Source organism: Alexandromys fortis, unplaced genomic scaffold (assembly GCF_014885135.2).
Source record: "Alexandromys fortis isolate MF-2015 unplaced genomic scaffold, M_Fortis_MF-2015_v1.1 scaffold_122, whole genome shotgun sequence".
In the NCBI taxonomy this organism is placed as follows: Eukaryota; Metazoa; Chordata; class Mammalia; order Rodentia; family Cricetidae; genus Alexandromys; species Alexandromys fortis.
In genome coordinates, this window is record NW_026068004.1 from 3,512,527 (window position 1) to 3,528,460 (window position 15,934).

The 15,934-nt window shown below is 50.1% G+C and overlaps 2 protein-coding genes across 2 annotated transcripts in view; both read right to left on the reverse strand.

Annotated features, from left to right (window-relative positions):
- Positions 1-15,934, reverse strand: part of Foxj3 (forkhead box J3) — an 821,428-nt gene that overhangs the window by 710,051 nt on the left and 95,443 nt on the right. The gene's annotated exons all lie outside the window — the stretch shown is intronic.
- On the reverse strand, positions 7,258-10,126 carry Guca2a (guanylate cyclase activator 2A). The gene is made up of 3 exons (XM_050161436.1): positions 8,774-10,126; positions 7,829-8,036; positions 7,258-7,508 (listed from the first exon to the last, which is right to left on the reverse strand). Exons 1-3 carry the CDS (start codon positions 8,879-8,881, stop codon positions 7,444-7,446), a joined length of 381 nt encoding a protein of 126 aa, XP_050017393.1. The 5' UTR covers positions 8,882-10,126; the 3' UTR covers positions 7,258-7,443.

The following is a 15,934-nucleotide window of genomic DNA, read 5'->3' on the forward strand; positions in this document are numbered from 1 at the left end:
ACGACATCTGTCCAGGCCCTCTGGTTTTTACAGTATCTGTTGAGAAGTTGGGTGTAATTCTAATAGGTCTGTCTTTATATGTTACTTGGTCTTTTTCCTTTGCAGCTTTTAATATTCTTTATTTTGTATGTTTAGCATTTGATTATTGTGTGACACCAGGACTTTCTTTTCTGATCACGTCTATTAGGTATTCTGCAAGCTTCTTGTATCTTTATAGGCATTTGCTTCTTTAGATTAGGAAAATTTTCTTCTATGATTTTGTTAAATATATTTTCTGGGGTTTTTGAACTGGGATTCTTCTGCTTCTTCTATTCCTATTATTTTATGTTTTGTCTGTTGAAATAGGAGCGGCGGGGCTGCGTCCCCAACACCCCAGCCGCTTGCTAGCTCATGCCCGAAATAACAACACACAAACTGTATTCATTTAAAGAACTGCTTGGCCCATGAACTCTAGCCCTTACAGGCCAATTCTCACACCTGGACTAGCCCATTTCTAATGATGTGTGTAAGCACCCCAAGGTGCGCTTACCGGGAAGAGTCTAGCCTCTGTCCATCCTGGTGTCTCTGCTCCAGACCAGAGCTGTCGAGTCTCTCCGGGAGCAGAGCAGAGTCTGACCTCACTTCCTCTTCTGCCCAGCATCCTATTCTGTTTATTCCACCCACCTATGTTCTAAGCTATGAGGCCAAGCAGTGTGTTTATTACTTAACCAATGAAATCAACAGATTGATATGACACTCCCACATCATAGTGTGGCAGATTTCCTGAATGTTTTCTGTTAGTTTTTAGATTTAACAATCTTTCTTTCTTTCTTTCCTTATCTTTTTCTTTCTTTGGCTTTCCTGGAACTTGCTGTGTGGACCAACTGGCCCACAGACATCTGCCTGTCTCCACCTCCTGGGTGCTGGGATTAAAGGCATGTACTGTCACCACTATACAGCATAGATTTAAGATTTTCATGGACCAATGAATCTATTTATCTCTTATATTTTCAATGCCTGAGAATCTCTCTTCCATCTTTTGTATGTTGGTTATGTTTGCATCCCAGATTTTCCATTTCCAGAATTCCCTCAGTTTGTGTTTTCTTTATTGCTTCTATTTTGATTTTCAAATCTTAAAAGGTTTCCTTCACCTCGTTATTTGAGTTTTTTTTTCTTGGCTCTTTGGCATTCTTTAATAGATTTATTAATTTCCTCCAATTTTTTTGGTTTGTTATTTCCTCAATTTCTTTAAGGGACTATTTTTCAATTCCTCTTTGAGGACCTCTATTGTCTTCACAAAATTGTCTTTAACGTCATTTTCTTGTGCATCAGCTGCATTGGGATATCCAGGTCCTGCTGTCGTAGGCTAGCTGGGCTCTGGTGGTGCCATATTGCCTTCTTTGTTGTCGACTGTGTCCTCACACTGCCATTTAGGCATCTAGGCTTGGGATCGATTTCTGAGTCTGTCTTTGTTGAATGGGTATTCTGATCCTTGGTTTCTGTTTCCTCTTTGGTCTTCTGGCTCTTGTGACCTAGATTTCTGGAGGCTGGTGTGACTTTTTTTTTTTTTTTCGAGACAGGGTTTCTTCATAGTTTTTGGTTCCTGTCCTGGAACTAGCTCTTGTAGACCAGGCTGGCCTAGAACTCACAGAGATCCGCCTGCCTCTGCCTCCCGAGTGCTGGGATTAAAGGCGTGTGCCACCACCACCCGGCTGGTGTGACTTCTTACCAATCTTGGGGTCTGGATTTCTGGTGGCTGGCTTGGCCTTAGTTAGGTGTAGTGTGTGGGTGGGTGCCTCTGCTCTGATTGGGGTGCTGCACCTGTTCTTCTGACTGGTGTGGCTGCACCTGAGCAGTGGCGGTCTGCTGGCATTGTGGGTAGGGGTGGGGTGGGCAGTGAGGTGGAGGGAGGGCTGTGGGATGGGTCCTTGGGAACCAAATCCAGAGAACAGGGCAGTTCAGCTGGCAGGCGGGTCACTCACCTGTGAAGCACGATTAATAAAAACTCAGAGAAATTGGGGTTCAACCTGAAGATCTGAAAAGCAAAATAGCTAGCCACTGGCTGTTACCTCGACCTCAGTCCTAAATGGCAATCCTGCCTCCACAATCTCAGAATGACAGTGTCTGAGAGCTGTCTCCTTCCTGTTTTATAATCCTCTCTAGGGCTGGGATTAAAGGTGTGCACCGCTACCACCTGGTTTCCATGGAAAGCTAGTGTGGCTACTGGGATTAAAGGTGTGTGTTATTGCTGCCTGTTCTATAAGACTGGCCAGTGTGGCTGCTTTACTTTTCTTATCCCCAGGCAAACTTTACTTATTAAAATACAAGTGAAATGCCACACCTGTATTTCACTACACACATGTTCTTCTCATATTTAAGGTAGGGTCTCGTGTATCGCAGGATAGCCTCCAAGTCATCACACCCACGATCTTCTGATTCCCCCCTAACTCCACCATCTCAGTGCTGGGATTATAGTCATCCACGTGGTGACGTTAAACCCAGGACTTCACGCAGGCTCCTCGAGCAATCTACCAACTGAGCTGCATTAATATCACCTCCCCTTCCCTCCACATCCTTCCTAGTACTTTCATTAACCTGTACTTTCGTAGATTTGTTTATTTTATATGTATGTTTTGCTTGCATATATGTCTGTGCACCATGTGTCTTCCTGGTGACTTTGGAGCTCAGCAGAGGGAGTCAGATCCCTTGGAAATGGAACTTCCATGTGGGTGCTGTCTCTCCAGCCCCCCTGTTATCCCATGTTGGAGTGATGCACTGTGGCATGAACATCCCTTCCCCATGGCTTGTGACACTGAGCACATTCACACACACACACACACACACACACACACACACACCTATGGCCTATTTGCATATCTTCTGAGAAATGTCTCCTGCGGCCTGCACCCATTTTATCTTTTCTGGACTGTTTGAATTTTGTTCTGCTTTGGGTGTTAATCCCTCGTCAGATGCGTAGGTCACACAAACTTTCTTCCACACATCTCTCTATTCAGCTGTTTGCTTAGGTGTCCAGGGCTTTCGAGTTTGGTGTCCTCCTGTTTGTCTGATTTTGTTTCTGTCTGTGTTTGGCAACTCCTGAACAAGAGCAACGACAAGAAGGGTCCTCCTACTTTCTCTTTCAGTACACACAGTCCAGTCTTACACTTGGAGCTGTTTTGCATCTGTGGGTGGTGAGAGTCTAGTTTCAGTCTTTTATATACTGATAGCCACTTTCTCCAGCACCAGTTATTGCAGAATCTATCATCTCCTCGTGGTATGATTTGGGTACTGTGGATTTATTTCTGGGCTCCCTGGTCTGTTATAGTGTTCCAGTGGCTTCTTTTTTAATATTTTATTTGATATTTTATATGCATACAGTGTGTTTGGATCCAATCCATCCCATCCCCTCTCCTCCTATTCTTCCTCTATCCCTGTCTATACTTTCCTACCGATTTCTTTAAGATTTATGTATTTATTTTATGTATATGAGTGCTCTATTGACTTTATGCCAGAAGAGGGCATCAGATCCCACTATGGTTGTGAGCCACCATATGGTTGCTGGGAACTGAGCCACTTATGGTTGTGAGCCACCATGTGATTACTGGGAATTGAACTCTGGGACCCCTGGAAGAACGGTCAGTGTTCTTAACCCCTGAGTCATCTCTCCATTTCCTCCTACCAACTTCTTGTGCTCTCTTTCTCTGTTTTTTGGTTAAGTACGCACTGAGTATATTTAATGTGGCTTCCGTGTACTAAATTGTAGGTAGTCACCGGACCATGGGTGAGCTCTCAGGGGCAGCTTCCCTGAAGAAAGCTGACTCTCCCTTCCCCAGTAGCCACCAGCTGCCAATAGCTCCTTCGCTATGGGTGGGACTTCGTGAAGCCCCGCCCCCATGCTGATTTTAGCTGGCTTGATCTTCTGCAGGGCCTGTGCATGCAGTCCCAGCTGCTGCAAGTTCATGTCTGCAGCTGCACTGTCTTGTCTGATAAATACTGTTTCTAAGCCCCTGCAGTTAGCAAAGGGTCAGAAAAATTTCCAAAGGATGTGACCAGGGGCCTGTTGCTATCCCCCTTGGACAATAATAGCCTATCAGGGACAGTCAGCTAAGCTATACCTCACCTTTAACCAATTGTGATACAGGATAAGCAATCTTGCACTTTGAAGCTGTAATCTTGTGCCTGTCTTGTGGTTTTTGTCTTTATAAACGCCTTACAATAGTAGATGGGGTCTTTCTCCCTCCATCTGCTGTGTCAGACTGTGAGGCAGGGGACCCATGCTAGCCCATACATAACAAATGAAGCTTTGCATTTGCATTTGGAAAAAAAATACTGTGTCTACAGATATCTATTCCCTTCGGTCCTTACAATCTTTCTGCTCCTCTTCTGTGACGATCCCCGGGCCTTGGAGTGGGGGCTGTGAGAAAGATGCCCCATTCAGAGCACTCTATAGTCTCTTATTCTCTGCACAATGACTGCTCGTTGGTCTCTTATTAATCACCAGCTACTGAAAAGGGGAAGATCTGAGATGAGAGATGCACTTATCTACGGAGATAGAGAAGCCCTTCAAGAGCAGTTTATTACTACTTCCACTTCGCAGAAAAATAGCATCAGGTTATCTGCCTATGGCCTATGGCCTATGACCTAGCCAGCAATGAAATTTTTGGCCCAGTTAACAGTACGAGGCTTGCATTCCATCGTATGGAGTGGACTTTAAAGCCAATCAGAAAGGGGTTGGTATTCCCCTAACATTCATGGCATCAGTATCTCACAGGGTTCATAGCTGGGTAAACACACGATGATTTTTCTTCCCTGGTAGTATGTGTTCCTTTGGTTTCTGCCTGGGCTTTTTGTTTGTTTGTTGGTTGGTTGGTTGTCAGAACCATGCTGTTTTGACTACTATAGCTTTGTAGTAGGTTTTGAGGCAAGATAATGTGCCTATTAGTTACATTTCTCTTACTGTGACAAAAATACCATGACCGAAGCATCTTACAGAAGAAAGTTTTTCAGTTTAAAATTCCTGAGGGTTAAGAGTCTTTCACGCTGGGGAAGAGAGGCAGAAGGTGAGGGGCATGGTACCGGAGCAGGTTGCTGTGAGCTCACACCCTTCACTACAGCCAGAGAAGGGAAACTATCTAGGCCAGGATGGAAGTTCTCAAAGCCCCCCCCCCCCCCCCCAGTGTCAGGCGTCCTCCAGCAAAGCCACACCTCCTAGATCTTTCCAAACAAGACCATCACCTACTGGGACCGAGTGTTCAAAGGCCCAAAACCATGGGGGACATTTCTTATTTAAACTATTACAGTGTAACAAGCCGAGCCCAGCTTTGCTCATTTTGCTTAAGGCGGCTTTGACTAGGATTGGAGTATAGCTCAGTTGATGAATGTTTGCACAGGGCCCTGGGCTTCACACCCAACAACACCAGTAAACCAGGCATGGTAGCTCACACTTGGCAGGAGGAGCTTAAGGCCAAGGTCACCTTCACCCACATAATTAGTTTTGAGCCAGCCTTAGCTACGTAAAATCTTGCCTCAAAAATTAAAACAACAAAAAGATTTTTGAGTATTTGAGTCTTGTATGAATTCATAGGAATTTTCAGATTTTTTTCTATTTCTGTAAAAATTATCTTTGAAACTTTGTTAAGGATTGTATTGAATTGAACCTCAGGTACTGTGGACATTCTAATGTCTAAAACTTCTTTTATTTTTCTAATCCATGAACAAATAAGATGCCTTTCAATTTCATTCTTTTTTTTTTTTTTTTTAACTTTTTACTATCTAGTTCCTTTGCTTCTTGTCTTCCATTGTTTCAGAGTTGCCGTTGTCGGTACCGTTCCTATTGTGACAGGACTCTCCTTGTTTGTGTTCTGGGGAGCGTATTGTTAGTGTAGAGATGTGATACCAACTTTCATATATTAATTCTGTATCCTGAAGTTTTCCTGGATTGTCTGTGAGTGACAACGAGCTTTTTAGGCGAGCTCCTTGGAGCTTTCTATATATGACTGCACCCTCAGCAAAGAGATAATTATACTCTTACTTTCTCAGTTCGGTACTTCTGTTTTCTTGTCTAGTTGTTCTTACTAGGACAATTGTTCCGGTACCTTTCCGAGGACAAGCAGGAGAGGGGAAGAGTGATGGAGCACTGGCTGCTCTTCTAGAGGACCTGGGTTTGACTCCCAGCACCACATGGTGGCTCACCCACACTCGTGTGGTGCACAGACATTCATACATGCACACGATAAATGCATACCTACACATGATAAATGCATACATGCACATGATAAATTCATACATGCACATGATAAATGCATACCTACACACGATAAATGCATACATGCACATGATAAATTCATAATGCACACGATAAATGTATACATGCACATGATAAATGCATACCTACACATGATAAATGCATACATGCACATGATAAATGCATACCTACACATGATAAATGCATACATGCACACATCTAAAAGGAAAGGGAAATGGTGGCTGGAGCTTTAAGAACTTTTTCGGGGGGCTAGAGAGATGGCCCAGTGTTAGGAGCACTTGTTGCTCCTACAAAAGGACATGGGTTCAGTTCACAGCACACACATAGGGGCTCAAAGCCATCCATCAGTGCTAGAGCTAGATATTGTCACAGAGAAGGAAACTGAAGCCCAGAGAAGGGAAGTGGTTTTCCTAACATCACACAGGATGTGGAAGACCAGAGGCTGGGACCCAGAGTCCTGGATTTCCCTCCCACACAGTTATTCTTCCAACAGTCATCACTGGGGGCAGAATCCACCCCCAAGTGAGGACAGGAACAACTTCCTCAGACATAGAAGTCCTTATCAGGGTGACTAGAGGCTCAAGAGGCACAGACGACCACAAGGCATATAAACATTCTTCTTGGGGAGGATCGGCAAGGCCATGGGGACGTTTGGCTGCTACCCTAACTAGGCATGCAGGAAGACAGCTGCAGGTGCCGCTTCCAGTGGGGTCAAAGGAAGGGCAGAAGCAGCGTGGCTGGGCAGAGGGAGCCGGGTCCTGAGTGGTCGGTCACATGCCTGTATGGGACAAACCAGCCCTGACAGGTTCCTGTCCTCATACACGGCTTAGCAGCTCGGTGACCCCAGCGAATGTGAGAAAAGTCAAGGTTTTACCCTCTCAAGTGGTCCCCTGCCACTGGAGCCTTCCACTTTGCACACTGAACCCGAACTTTCTGAGGGCAGGTGAGTGTCCACAGCGCTGTAGGACCGCAGACCAGCAGCGAGGGAAGGAACGGAGGCAAAACGCACCGAGTACCTGAGTCTGGTTTATTGGCCGAGGGTTAGCACAGCCCCCAGGTAGGACTCCCCAGGTAGTTGTCTCCTCAGCCTCCTCCCTGCGTGGGCAGGGTAGGTTGAGATGCTGGGGCTGGGAGTTTGTCAGGCCCTTGCTTCTAGAAGGTAGCAGGGGCTTCCTCGCTGGCCGAGCAGACAAGTCATCCTAGCATCCGGTGCAGGCAGCGTAGGCACAGATCTCACATGTGTTTGGGTCCTGAGCAATGGCCTCTGGTCAAGAGAGAAGACGCCTGGTGAAAACCAGCCACCCTTCCTTCATAGCCCCTCCCTCTTCAACTAGAGTCTGGACATCTCTCAACAGCCACCAAGATTAATCCCAGCGAAGTCAGCCAATCAGAGCAGCTTCTACCCAGAAAGGAGAAGGACTTATTACCAGCACAAGACGGGTTCCTTTTAACCCACGCTTCCGAATGAAGGCCTTTCTAAGGGGGCTTCAGCGGGTCCCACTTAGGACTGACCAATCAGAGCACGGGGCCTCCTCAAGCACCACCAATCAGCACCCCAGTCACACTAGCCAGGAGGCCACTCACTCAGCCTCCGCAGGATCGCCTCAGCGTTGGGTTTCTGGCAGAGGGGCTTCAGAGCTTCTGGAAAGGCGGGGTGGCTGCAGAGCGATGGTGTCACAGGCTGAGCAAGCCTGGCGGCAACCCTTCTGTGACTCACCAGCCGGGGCTTTAGTTCCTCTTGGAGGTCCTTAAGCTGTTTGACTGACTCCAGAGGAAAGGAGAGGTCCCCATCCTGAAAGAGACAGCCAAAAGCATGAGGCCAGGCTGCAGGTGGCCCCAGCCTGGGTGGCTCGCTGGGGCAGCATGAGGTCAGACTTCTGTGGCCCTGAGCTTGTAGGAGGCCTGAAGCTCTGCGTTCGGGTAAGAAATAGGGAAACAGCTGTGGCGAGCCAGGGACGCAGTGACTGACCTGTGAGCAAGCTAGCCCAGGCTGTCTTCTCTGGCCAGAGCACCTCCACCCCCAGAAGCAATACAAGGACCCCAGAGGTCTCCCTGAGCACGCACGATCCCTGTTTGCTGACAGCCAAGCTTGCATCTGCTATCACTGATAGGTATGTCCAATCCTCCAGGTCTCCAGGAAGCGGAATCAATGCCTGGGACCAAGCCTGGTCCTTCAGGCAAGTGTAAGCTGGGGATCCAGGCCTAGATCGGAGTCCAGTCACGGGGTTTGGCTGTTTTGGAAGCTTTGAGAAGCTCGCATTTCTGCTCTATGAAATGCCACCAACAATCCCTCCTCCCCGGTGCTGTCGGGTTTCCGTGGGACACGGGGAGCAGCCAGACTCCGGGCTCTATCACGGTCTATCCCAGCTGTTGGTTCTTACTATCTCTCCAAGTGTTATTTTTTTTTTTTAGCCTCCACATTTGAAGGAGAAAATTGCATGACCAGTAGGACTCGAGGGTCCCAGAGGAAACCCTTCCCTGTTTCAGGATTCCAAGAATGGGTCAGATCAAGTAAGGGTGGGGCCATACCTGCACAGTGACCCCCTCTGCCAGGACAGCCAAGGCACCCAGGAGGCACAACAGAGAGAGCAAACAGGCGTTCATGGCAGCAGTGTGCAGTGCAGAGAACTGGCCCATGCTGGGCGCCAGGGTAAACAGGGAGACTTTTAAAGAGCCCGGGGGTTACTCAGTAACCCTGGGGCCTTGTCAGCCTCATCTGCTGCCTGCTGAGCCCCATCAGATAAGGCCAAGGGAGCCTGGGAGATAAGAGATCAACAGAGCCCGGCCCCTCCCTGGGCACTACTTTGACCCCCAGCTGGGCTGGGTCCTGCATTTACTCTGGGCCAGGCCCTGTAGACCCAGCCCTGCCCTTGAAGAAAGAGGCCCAGAAAGGGGACTGTGACGACAATGACAACAGAGACAGGGCCATTAGCATAGGGGTGGGGAGTATGAAAGAGGCATCTCCCATTTGGGACAGGAGGTCTCCCCAAGGAGCTCAAGCCAATGCAGAGGCTTGAGGATGGGGTACTTCTGTCCACAGGGGCTGCTAGGAGCCAGAGGTGAGCCGGGCCTGGAAAGTTCAGGGGGGCTGTGAAAAGTGAGCCCCGAGAAAGGGGAGACTGAGAACACACAACCCAGACACACTCCAGACTTGGTCTCTGTGATTCAACTCTGCCATTCTCAGGCATGCGTTCAAATCCCACCACCTGCCTGGTTTTGATGTGGCAGATGCCTGCCCTCCAAGTCCCAATGTCCCATCAGGTTCTCGACGCAGACCATTGTGAATACCTCCCCGGGTGGCAGATGCCCTCCTGCTGGGTTCTATGCGGACTCCCTACCGAGGGATGCAGTTCCTGGCACACAGGAAGCCCTTGCTGAAGGTGCCCATTACCTGAATAGCAGCAGCACCTCCTGGTCCCCACTGTCTCCTCTGATGGCCACCGGCCTAGCCCAGCTACAGCAGGTTCTCAGGTGGTATGGCCCTCTGACCTATCCCGCCCTGCTCTCAGTGACTGAGATGGATCTCTGCGCATCTGGGCCCCTCCGATCTGACCCGTTAGAATCGAACATGCCTAATGCAGTGTGTGGCCACTGCAGGACCTAGGGTGTATGAGCCCCAGGACTCTAGAGAAAGCTGTCCTGGGGCCTCCTTTTCTTCCTGATGCTCCACCACAAGGGCTGCATATCCAGAAAGTCAGGGTGAGGGACAGCATCCCTGGATGGGAGAGGAGCCTGGGAAGAAGGGACTAGAGAGCGTTTGACCCAGCAGCAGGGGCAGGAAACATTTGCAATGCTGTCCTAAGCTAGACTGGACTTCTGTGCCCCCCCCCCCCACTGTGGGGTCATGTGCAAATGTGTGAATTCACTGAGAAGTGTCATGTATGTACATTGAAGGAGTATGTGTGTGCGCAATGAGATGTATATGTATGTGGAGGTATGTATTGAAAGATATGTAGGTATTCTGAAAGAGATTTGTGCAAACGTGTTTGTGTGTACACTGAAGAGTGTGTGTTTATGTGTAGGCACTGTCTGAGGATGTCTGAGGATGACATAACCGAGGTGTGTGTATATGATTGCATATGCACGTGTACACTAGAGTAGATGCGTCTGTTAAGGATGAATGCGTGTGCTGAGGTATGTGTGTACATGGGGATGTGTATATACTAGGAATGTGTGCATACACTAAAGTATGTGTATTTGTCCTGAAGTGTGTCTATGTTTATACATATATGTGGGGAGGTGTGTACTTCAGTGTATCTGTGTGCCTGCGGACAAGTACACATGTAACCCATGTGCTCCATAAGGGTGCAGCTAAGCACGGATACACAGTTGCTGGGTACCAGTGAGCTGGGTTGGAGGTGAGGTCACTGTTGCTGCCAGTGGGAAGAATGATGTGGTGGGGAAGAGAGAGAGGGGTGCACTGGGGTGGGTTGCAGGGGCGAGCTGGGCTAACGCGAGGACTAGGCAGTCGGTCAGGGGCTGGGAGTTCCTGCTAAGAGTTGGGTCTGGGCGGGACAGTCTGCGATGGAGACTAAGGGGCATGGAGGCTGCGGGGCTGGGTTCGGATTCCTTTGAGTGGAGTTTGCAGTGAGGTTGCCGGTAAGGTGGGGCTGGGTTTATGATTTGGGTTAGGCCTGGGATGACGTAGGAGCCCAAGACTGTGCTGGGATTTGATTTGGCTTTAGGGTGAGACTGTGCTAGAAGAACGCTTTTCTGGCTCAAGGTTGCTCTTGTCTTCCCTAAGGGAATCTGGCTGTGACTGGGTGAGGGGAAGGGGCTTCCACCCCTGCTGTCTCTCCTGCCCAGGAGCTGTTCCATGTGCCTGTTAGGATGAAGCGGTACCACACTGTGGGAAAGAGGAAGTAGCTATGAGGTCCTATCCCTTTGGGTCTGGCCCTATCCAAGCCCACCGACTCTGTTCTTCCCTTTCCCACTACTGCCCCTGTTCAACCTGCGGCCAGCTCTGAGTTTAGTCCCGTCTCTTTTTCAGGGAACATACGACCTCATCAGCCTGCATTGAAGTTGCTAGAGCTTGGACCTTAGTTGTGATCCTGGAACCCTAAGCTTTCACCCCGAATCCAGAGGCCTGTCCCCAGCACCCTGCATGCCTTGCTCCGTCACTTCATGACTCTTGTTTGGGATCCCCAAGGCCACCTCTCCTGGCAAGCCGACACACGTCCATGGCCTTCCAAGCCACAGTATCTCCTGGACCTGACTGCCTCACCATGTAGGGACAACCAACTGCTGCCCCCAAACCTTGGAGAAAAGCCGGACTGCCTGGCCTGGCTGGCACTCAAGGTCATGATTTAGCCCCTGCTGTGTATACCACTCAACCAGGATCTCAAATCACTAATCAGGAGTGAGAGCAGAAGCCAGAGCTCAGGTCCTGGAGCTAGGCTGTCTCTAGATTTGGCCTCAGCTTCATCTTTTAAAAGTCACATGACCTGAGTGTCTCAGATTCTGTGCTGCAGATTCCAGTGTTTTTTAGCAACTTCCCGGGGCTCCTGAGCCCCGGAGTTAGGACCACTTCCACTCATCTGCATCCTAGAGGCCTTCCTGTCACAATCCGAGCAAGCTTGTGAGAGGCCAGTAACATTAGCTGTATGCTCAACGCTCAGAAAAGGCCCGGAATTCAGTGGATGCCACCATGTCTAGAGGGAATCCAGAAGGTGGCAGGGCTTGTCCCAAGCACTGATAGCCATAGCAGTTAAACAACAGTGGCTGACAATTGTTGATACTGACTGGGCCAAGTCCCAGGCAGACAGCTCTGCAGCTCTGGCTGTCAGACTGCCCCTACTCCCAACACAACGGGTCTTACCCCCCACTGTTGGAAGTTGGGAGGGGTTCTGCCAGATGTGGGGGTACCCTGGGCTTCCCACGGAGACTAACACTATTCCTTCTGACCAGCAGATCTGGCTTAAAGGCTGTGTCTAGGTGATCCCCTTGTGATTCCCTGGTGTCCATTGGTCAAGTCTACTAGAGACTTAACCCTCTGGGGACTCCACAGGCCTAAACCGAGGAAGGCCCAGAAACAGCTGGAACACACTAAGCCTGACTCGTGTGACCTTGAGAGAGGTGTGGTCCATATGTTAGTCCAACCTGTAAAACTTGTAAATGTGTTTTAGAGGGTACAGCAATCTCTGGTTGCCACGGGAACCCACAGGAAGCCGTGACGGCCTGAGAATTCCAGTGGCTATGAGCCTCTTTAACAGCTTTGGAAAGGAGTAAGAAATCACTGCATAATCCCATTTTGAGGGGTGGGGTGCTGAGCTGAAGCTAAGTGAGATTAAGAACCCCTGATTTCCTGAGGGTGCACACGCACATGGCTGCTGGGTACAGCTGTATTGACTGTGCACTGCAGAAGGGCATAGGGCCAACGGCACACGTGTAAACACAAGCTTTGGCCACCTTCAGCCCAGGGGAAGGCACATTTTTTCAGATTTACTGCCAGGTGGATTTGGTGACAACTGTGGTCATATAGCTATAAATTCCAGAACTGAATCCAATTTTCTCAAATGCCAAAGAAAAACCTGATCTTCTACTCAGCGCAGTGCAGGGCCTCCTGAACTGCCCCTGGTTGCACACACACTTCCCCTTCAAGGGAAGACAGCCCGCCGAGTCAGCAATGCCCACGTTGCAGCGGAGAGTGCTCACTGTCACACAGGAAGTGGCAGCTGGTGGGGCTTGGAGGCCCTGGCCAGAGCCCAAGCCCAGTTCTCCCTCCCTCAGGCCCCAGGCTGGTGGGCGCTTTCTCTTGATGCTTCAGGGGGCAGCTGGGGAGTGGAGAGGGTGTGTCTGCTTGTTTGCCCAGCCGAGTCATCCCCCTGTGGTTGGCCCGGATGAGATGATGGACACCCGTTCACCATCTGCTCTGCTCACACACGGCAGCTGCCTCCTCCTCCTCCTCCCCGTCCTAGAGGCATCTCACTGAGACAACCTCCCACCCTGGAGGGCAGGAGGAAGAGACAGCTAGAGTGTCCACCCTCAGGAGTGCCATGTACACACACAACACACACCGGAACCAAAGCCAAGACATGATATGGACTCCTGTGGGACATGCTAGGAGGCATGAGGGGAAAGCCTGAGGCTGCTCTGAGGCCAGACTACTGCATCCCTGTTGGTGGAAATGGTATTTGAAGTGGCCCGTGACGGATGTAGATCTGGGAGCCCAGGGAAGGAGAGCTGGCCACAGCTGAAGTACAGCAGGGCTCAAACAGCACCGAGCTTGGGCACTTGCCTCATGACAGTGAGACACAGTTTCAGACCTTGGCAGAGCCACTGTGTACAGAGACACTCTGGCAGTGGGCTGAGGGTAGCTGGTGAGCAAGCAAATAGGAAGGAGGGAATGTCCCATCTCAGCAGGTATGGGTGAGGGTGTGGGGGGCAGGGAGACCAGCTGGTTTAGCAACTTGGTCTAGAGTAGAGGGAGGCAGGGAAGAAGGTGCCATGCTGGCTTCTCAACACCAGTCTGAGGTAAGGTGTTCCCATGTCAGAGGATCCTGAGGCTCAGGGAATGTAGTGTCTTGCTCACAAGGAACCGTAGAATCTGACTCCAACCTCATATTCTCTCCATTGCCTTAAGCACCAGTTGTGCTGGGCCCCAAGGTCTGCAGCGATTTGGACTACAGGCCAAATGGTAAGGGATCGGCTTCTGCTAGGATGCGGAAGCCTGGGCATGCGCAGGTGTACGTCTGCCATCTAGGATGCGGAAGCCTGGGCATGTGCAGGTGTACGTCTGCCATCCAGGATGCGGAAGGCTGGGCATGTGCAGGTGTACGTCTGCCATCTAGCTCAAAACAACACTACCCGCGACAGCGGCAACAGAGACAAGCCAGGCAGGTGATGAGAAAAAAATATCTACAGAAGACTCGCAGGGCCCAATCCCAACAGTACCTGGGTAAGAACCGCAATCCCAGAGGAGTGTTACCTAGGATACAGGACCCAGAAAGAGATGCTCCTAAGCAGAATCCAAGGAGTCCGCACCCCCCGACTTGTCCCTCTACCTCCCATCTGTGAACGACCCTAACAACTGGTGTTAGGATCTCCAGAACCCACATAATGCTGGGTGGGTTGGCAGCCTTGGAAGTGGAGATGGAATCCCCAAACAATTATCAGCGAGCTCTGGGTTTGAGAACCCGTCTCGCTGACCTGACCTCAAGTCAGGGCCTCCGCAAGTATGCACACCTACACGAACACATAGCCACCTGTGTGCACACACACACACACACACACACACGGAAATGGAAAATAACATCTGCTGCAGTCACACAGGGTACACAGTGACATTCATTCACCTATCATGGTGTCTGTTACTCTCGCACACATACAGCCTCACACCTATGCCTGAGTGAGCCAGGACCATTCCTGCCACTGAAGCATCACACAGGCACGGGACAGGAAGAAGCCCTCTGACCTTTGGGGGGCCCTGAAGGCAAAGGGGTGACATTCTTCAATAGGGATGTGGACAGGCTCTAGGGTAGGGTGGGCTGGGAAGGAAGTCAAGGGCACCTGGCATCATTGTGGAAAAGGAAATAGGCCTCTATGGAAAACACAGACCGGAATGAGGCAGATCTGGGCTGCCCTCCCCTACACACTGGCAGTGACCTTTGGGACGGCACTTCACCTCTCAGAGTGGCAATACCCGGCAGTAAAAGGCAGATAATGACACTGACCTCACGAGGAGCCTGGGAGTGCTGAGGCAGATAATGGCTGTCAAGTACCGGGCAGGGAGCTGGCAAATGGTGGCAATAATCATTATGCACTTGACGGAGCTGTGCATGGGGCACCATCCAGGCCCACTCAGGCTCCCAGGCAGGGCTGGGGGGGGGGGGGGAAGGTGTGGGTTCCGCCTGAGTGGCACCCGTGGGAACAATGTTAGCCCTTTCATCAGCGGGTCCAGGGAGGGGAGATATCCCTGGGGGTGGTGAGTATCATTACGGTCCAGCCATGCAGCTCTGAAATAACCCAACATGGCACTTAGGCTGAGAACTCCAGCCAGCAGTTACCACACGACAGGAGGGGACAGAGATGGGGTTGGGTCCTCTCCCTTTGTAAGCTCTGGGGGCTGCGGAGGGGCAGCACAGCTCAGAGTAGAAAGAACCCATCAGGAAAAGAGGCAGCACCGCCCCCTGGTGGTCACAGGCATTTCCTGCAGCCTTTGCTTACATGACTTTTGTTTTCTTGTTTTTCCAGAAAGGGTTTCTCTGTGTAGTCCTGGCTGTCCTGGAACAAACTCTGTAGACCAGGCTGGCCTTAAACTCAGAGATCCACCTGCCTCTTGAGTGCTGGGATTAAAGGTGTGTGCCATGATCTTAAAGACTTACTATTTTAAAAATATGTATGTATGTCTGTTGTGCATAAGGGCACTGGATTCTCCTGGAGCTGAAATTACTGGCAGTTGTGAGCCACTCAATCCGCCTGACACAGGTAGAGGGAAAAAAAAACTAGGGTCCCCCAAAGGAAACCACATTTTTAGCTACCAAGTCTCTGCAGCCCTGCCTTTCTGAAGCTCTTCGCTCTACTCTGGGCAGTTAGGAAGACCCGGGACAGACAGCAACCTGATGAGAAGCAGAGATCCAAGGCTATTTAGACTAGCTTTGAAGTCAGCCCTACTGCTGCTATAACCAGCTCTAACCCTGGGCAGTTATTGCTCTGTGCTGCAGATGCTGTATTCGTTTCTTTTGAGAAAGA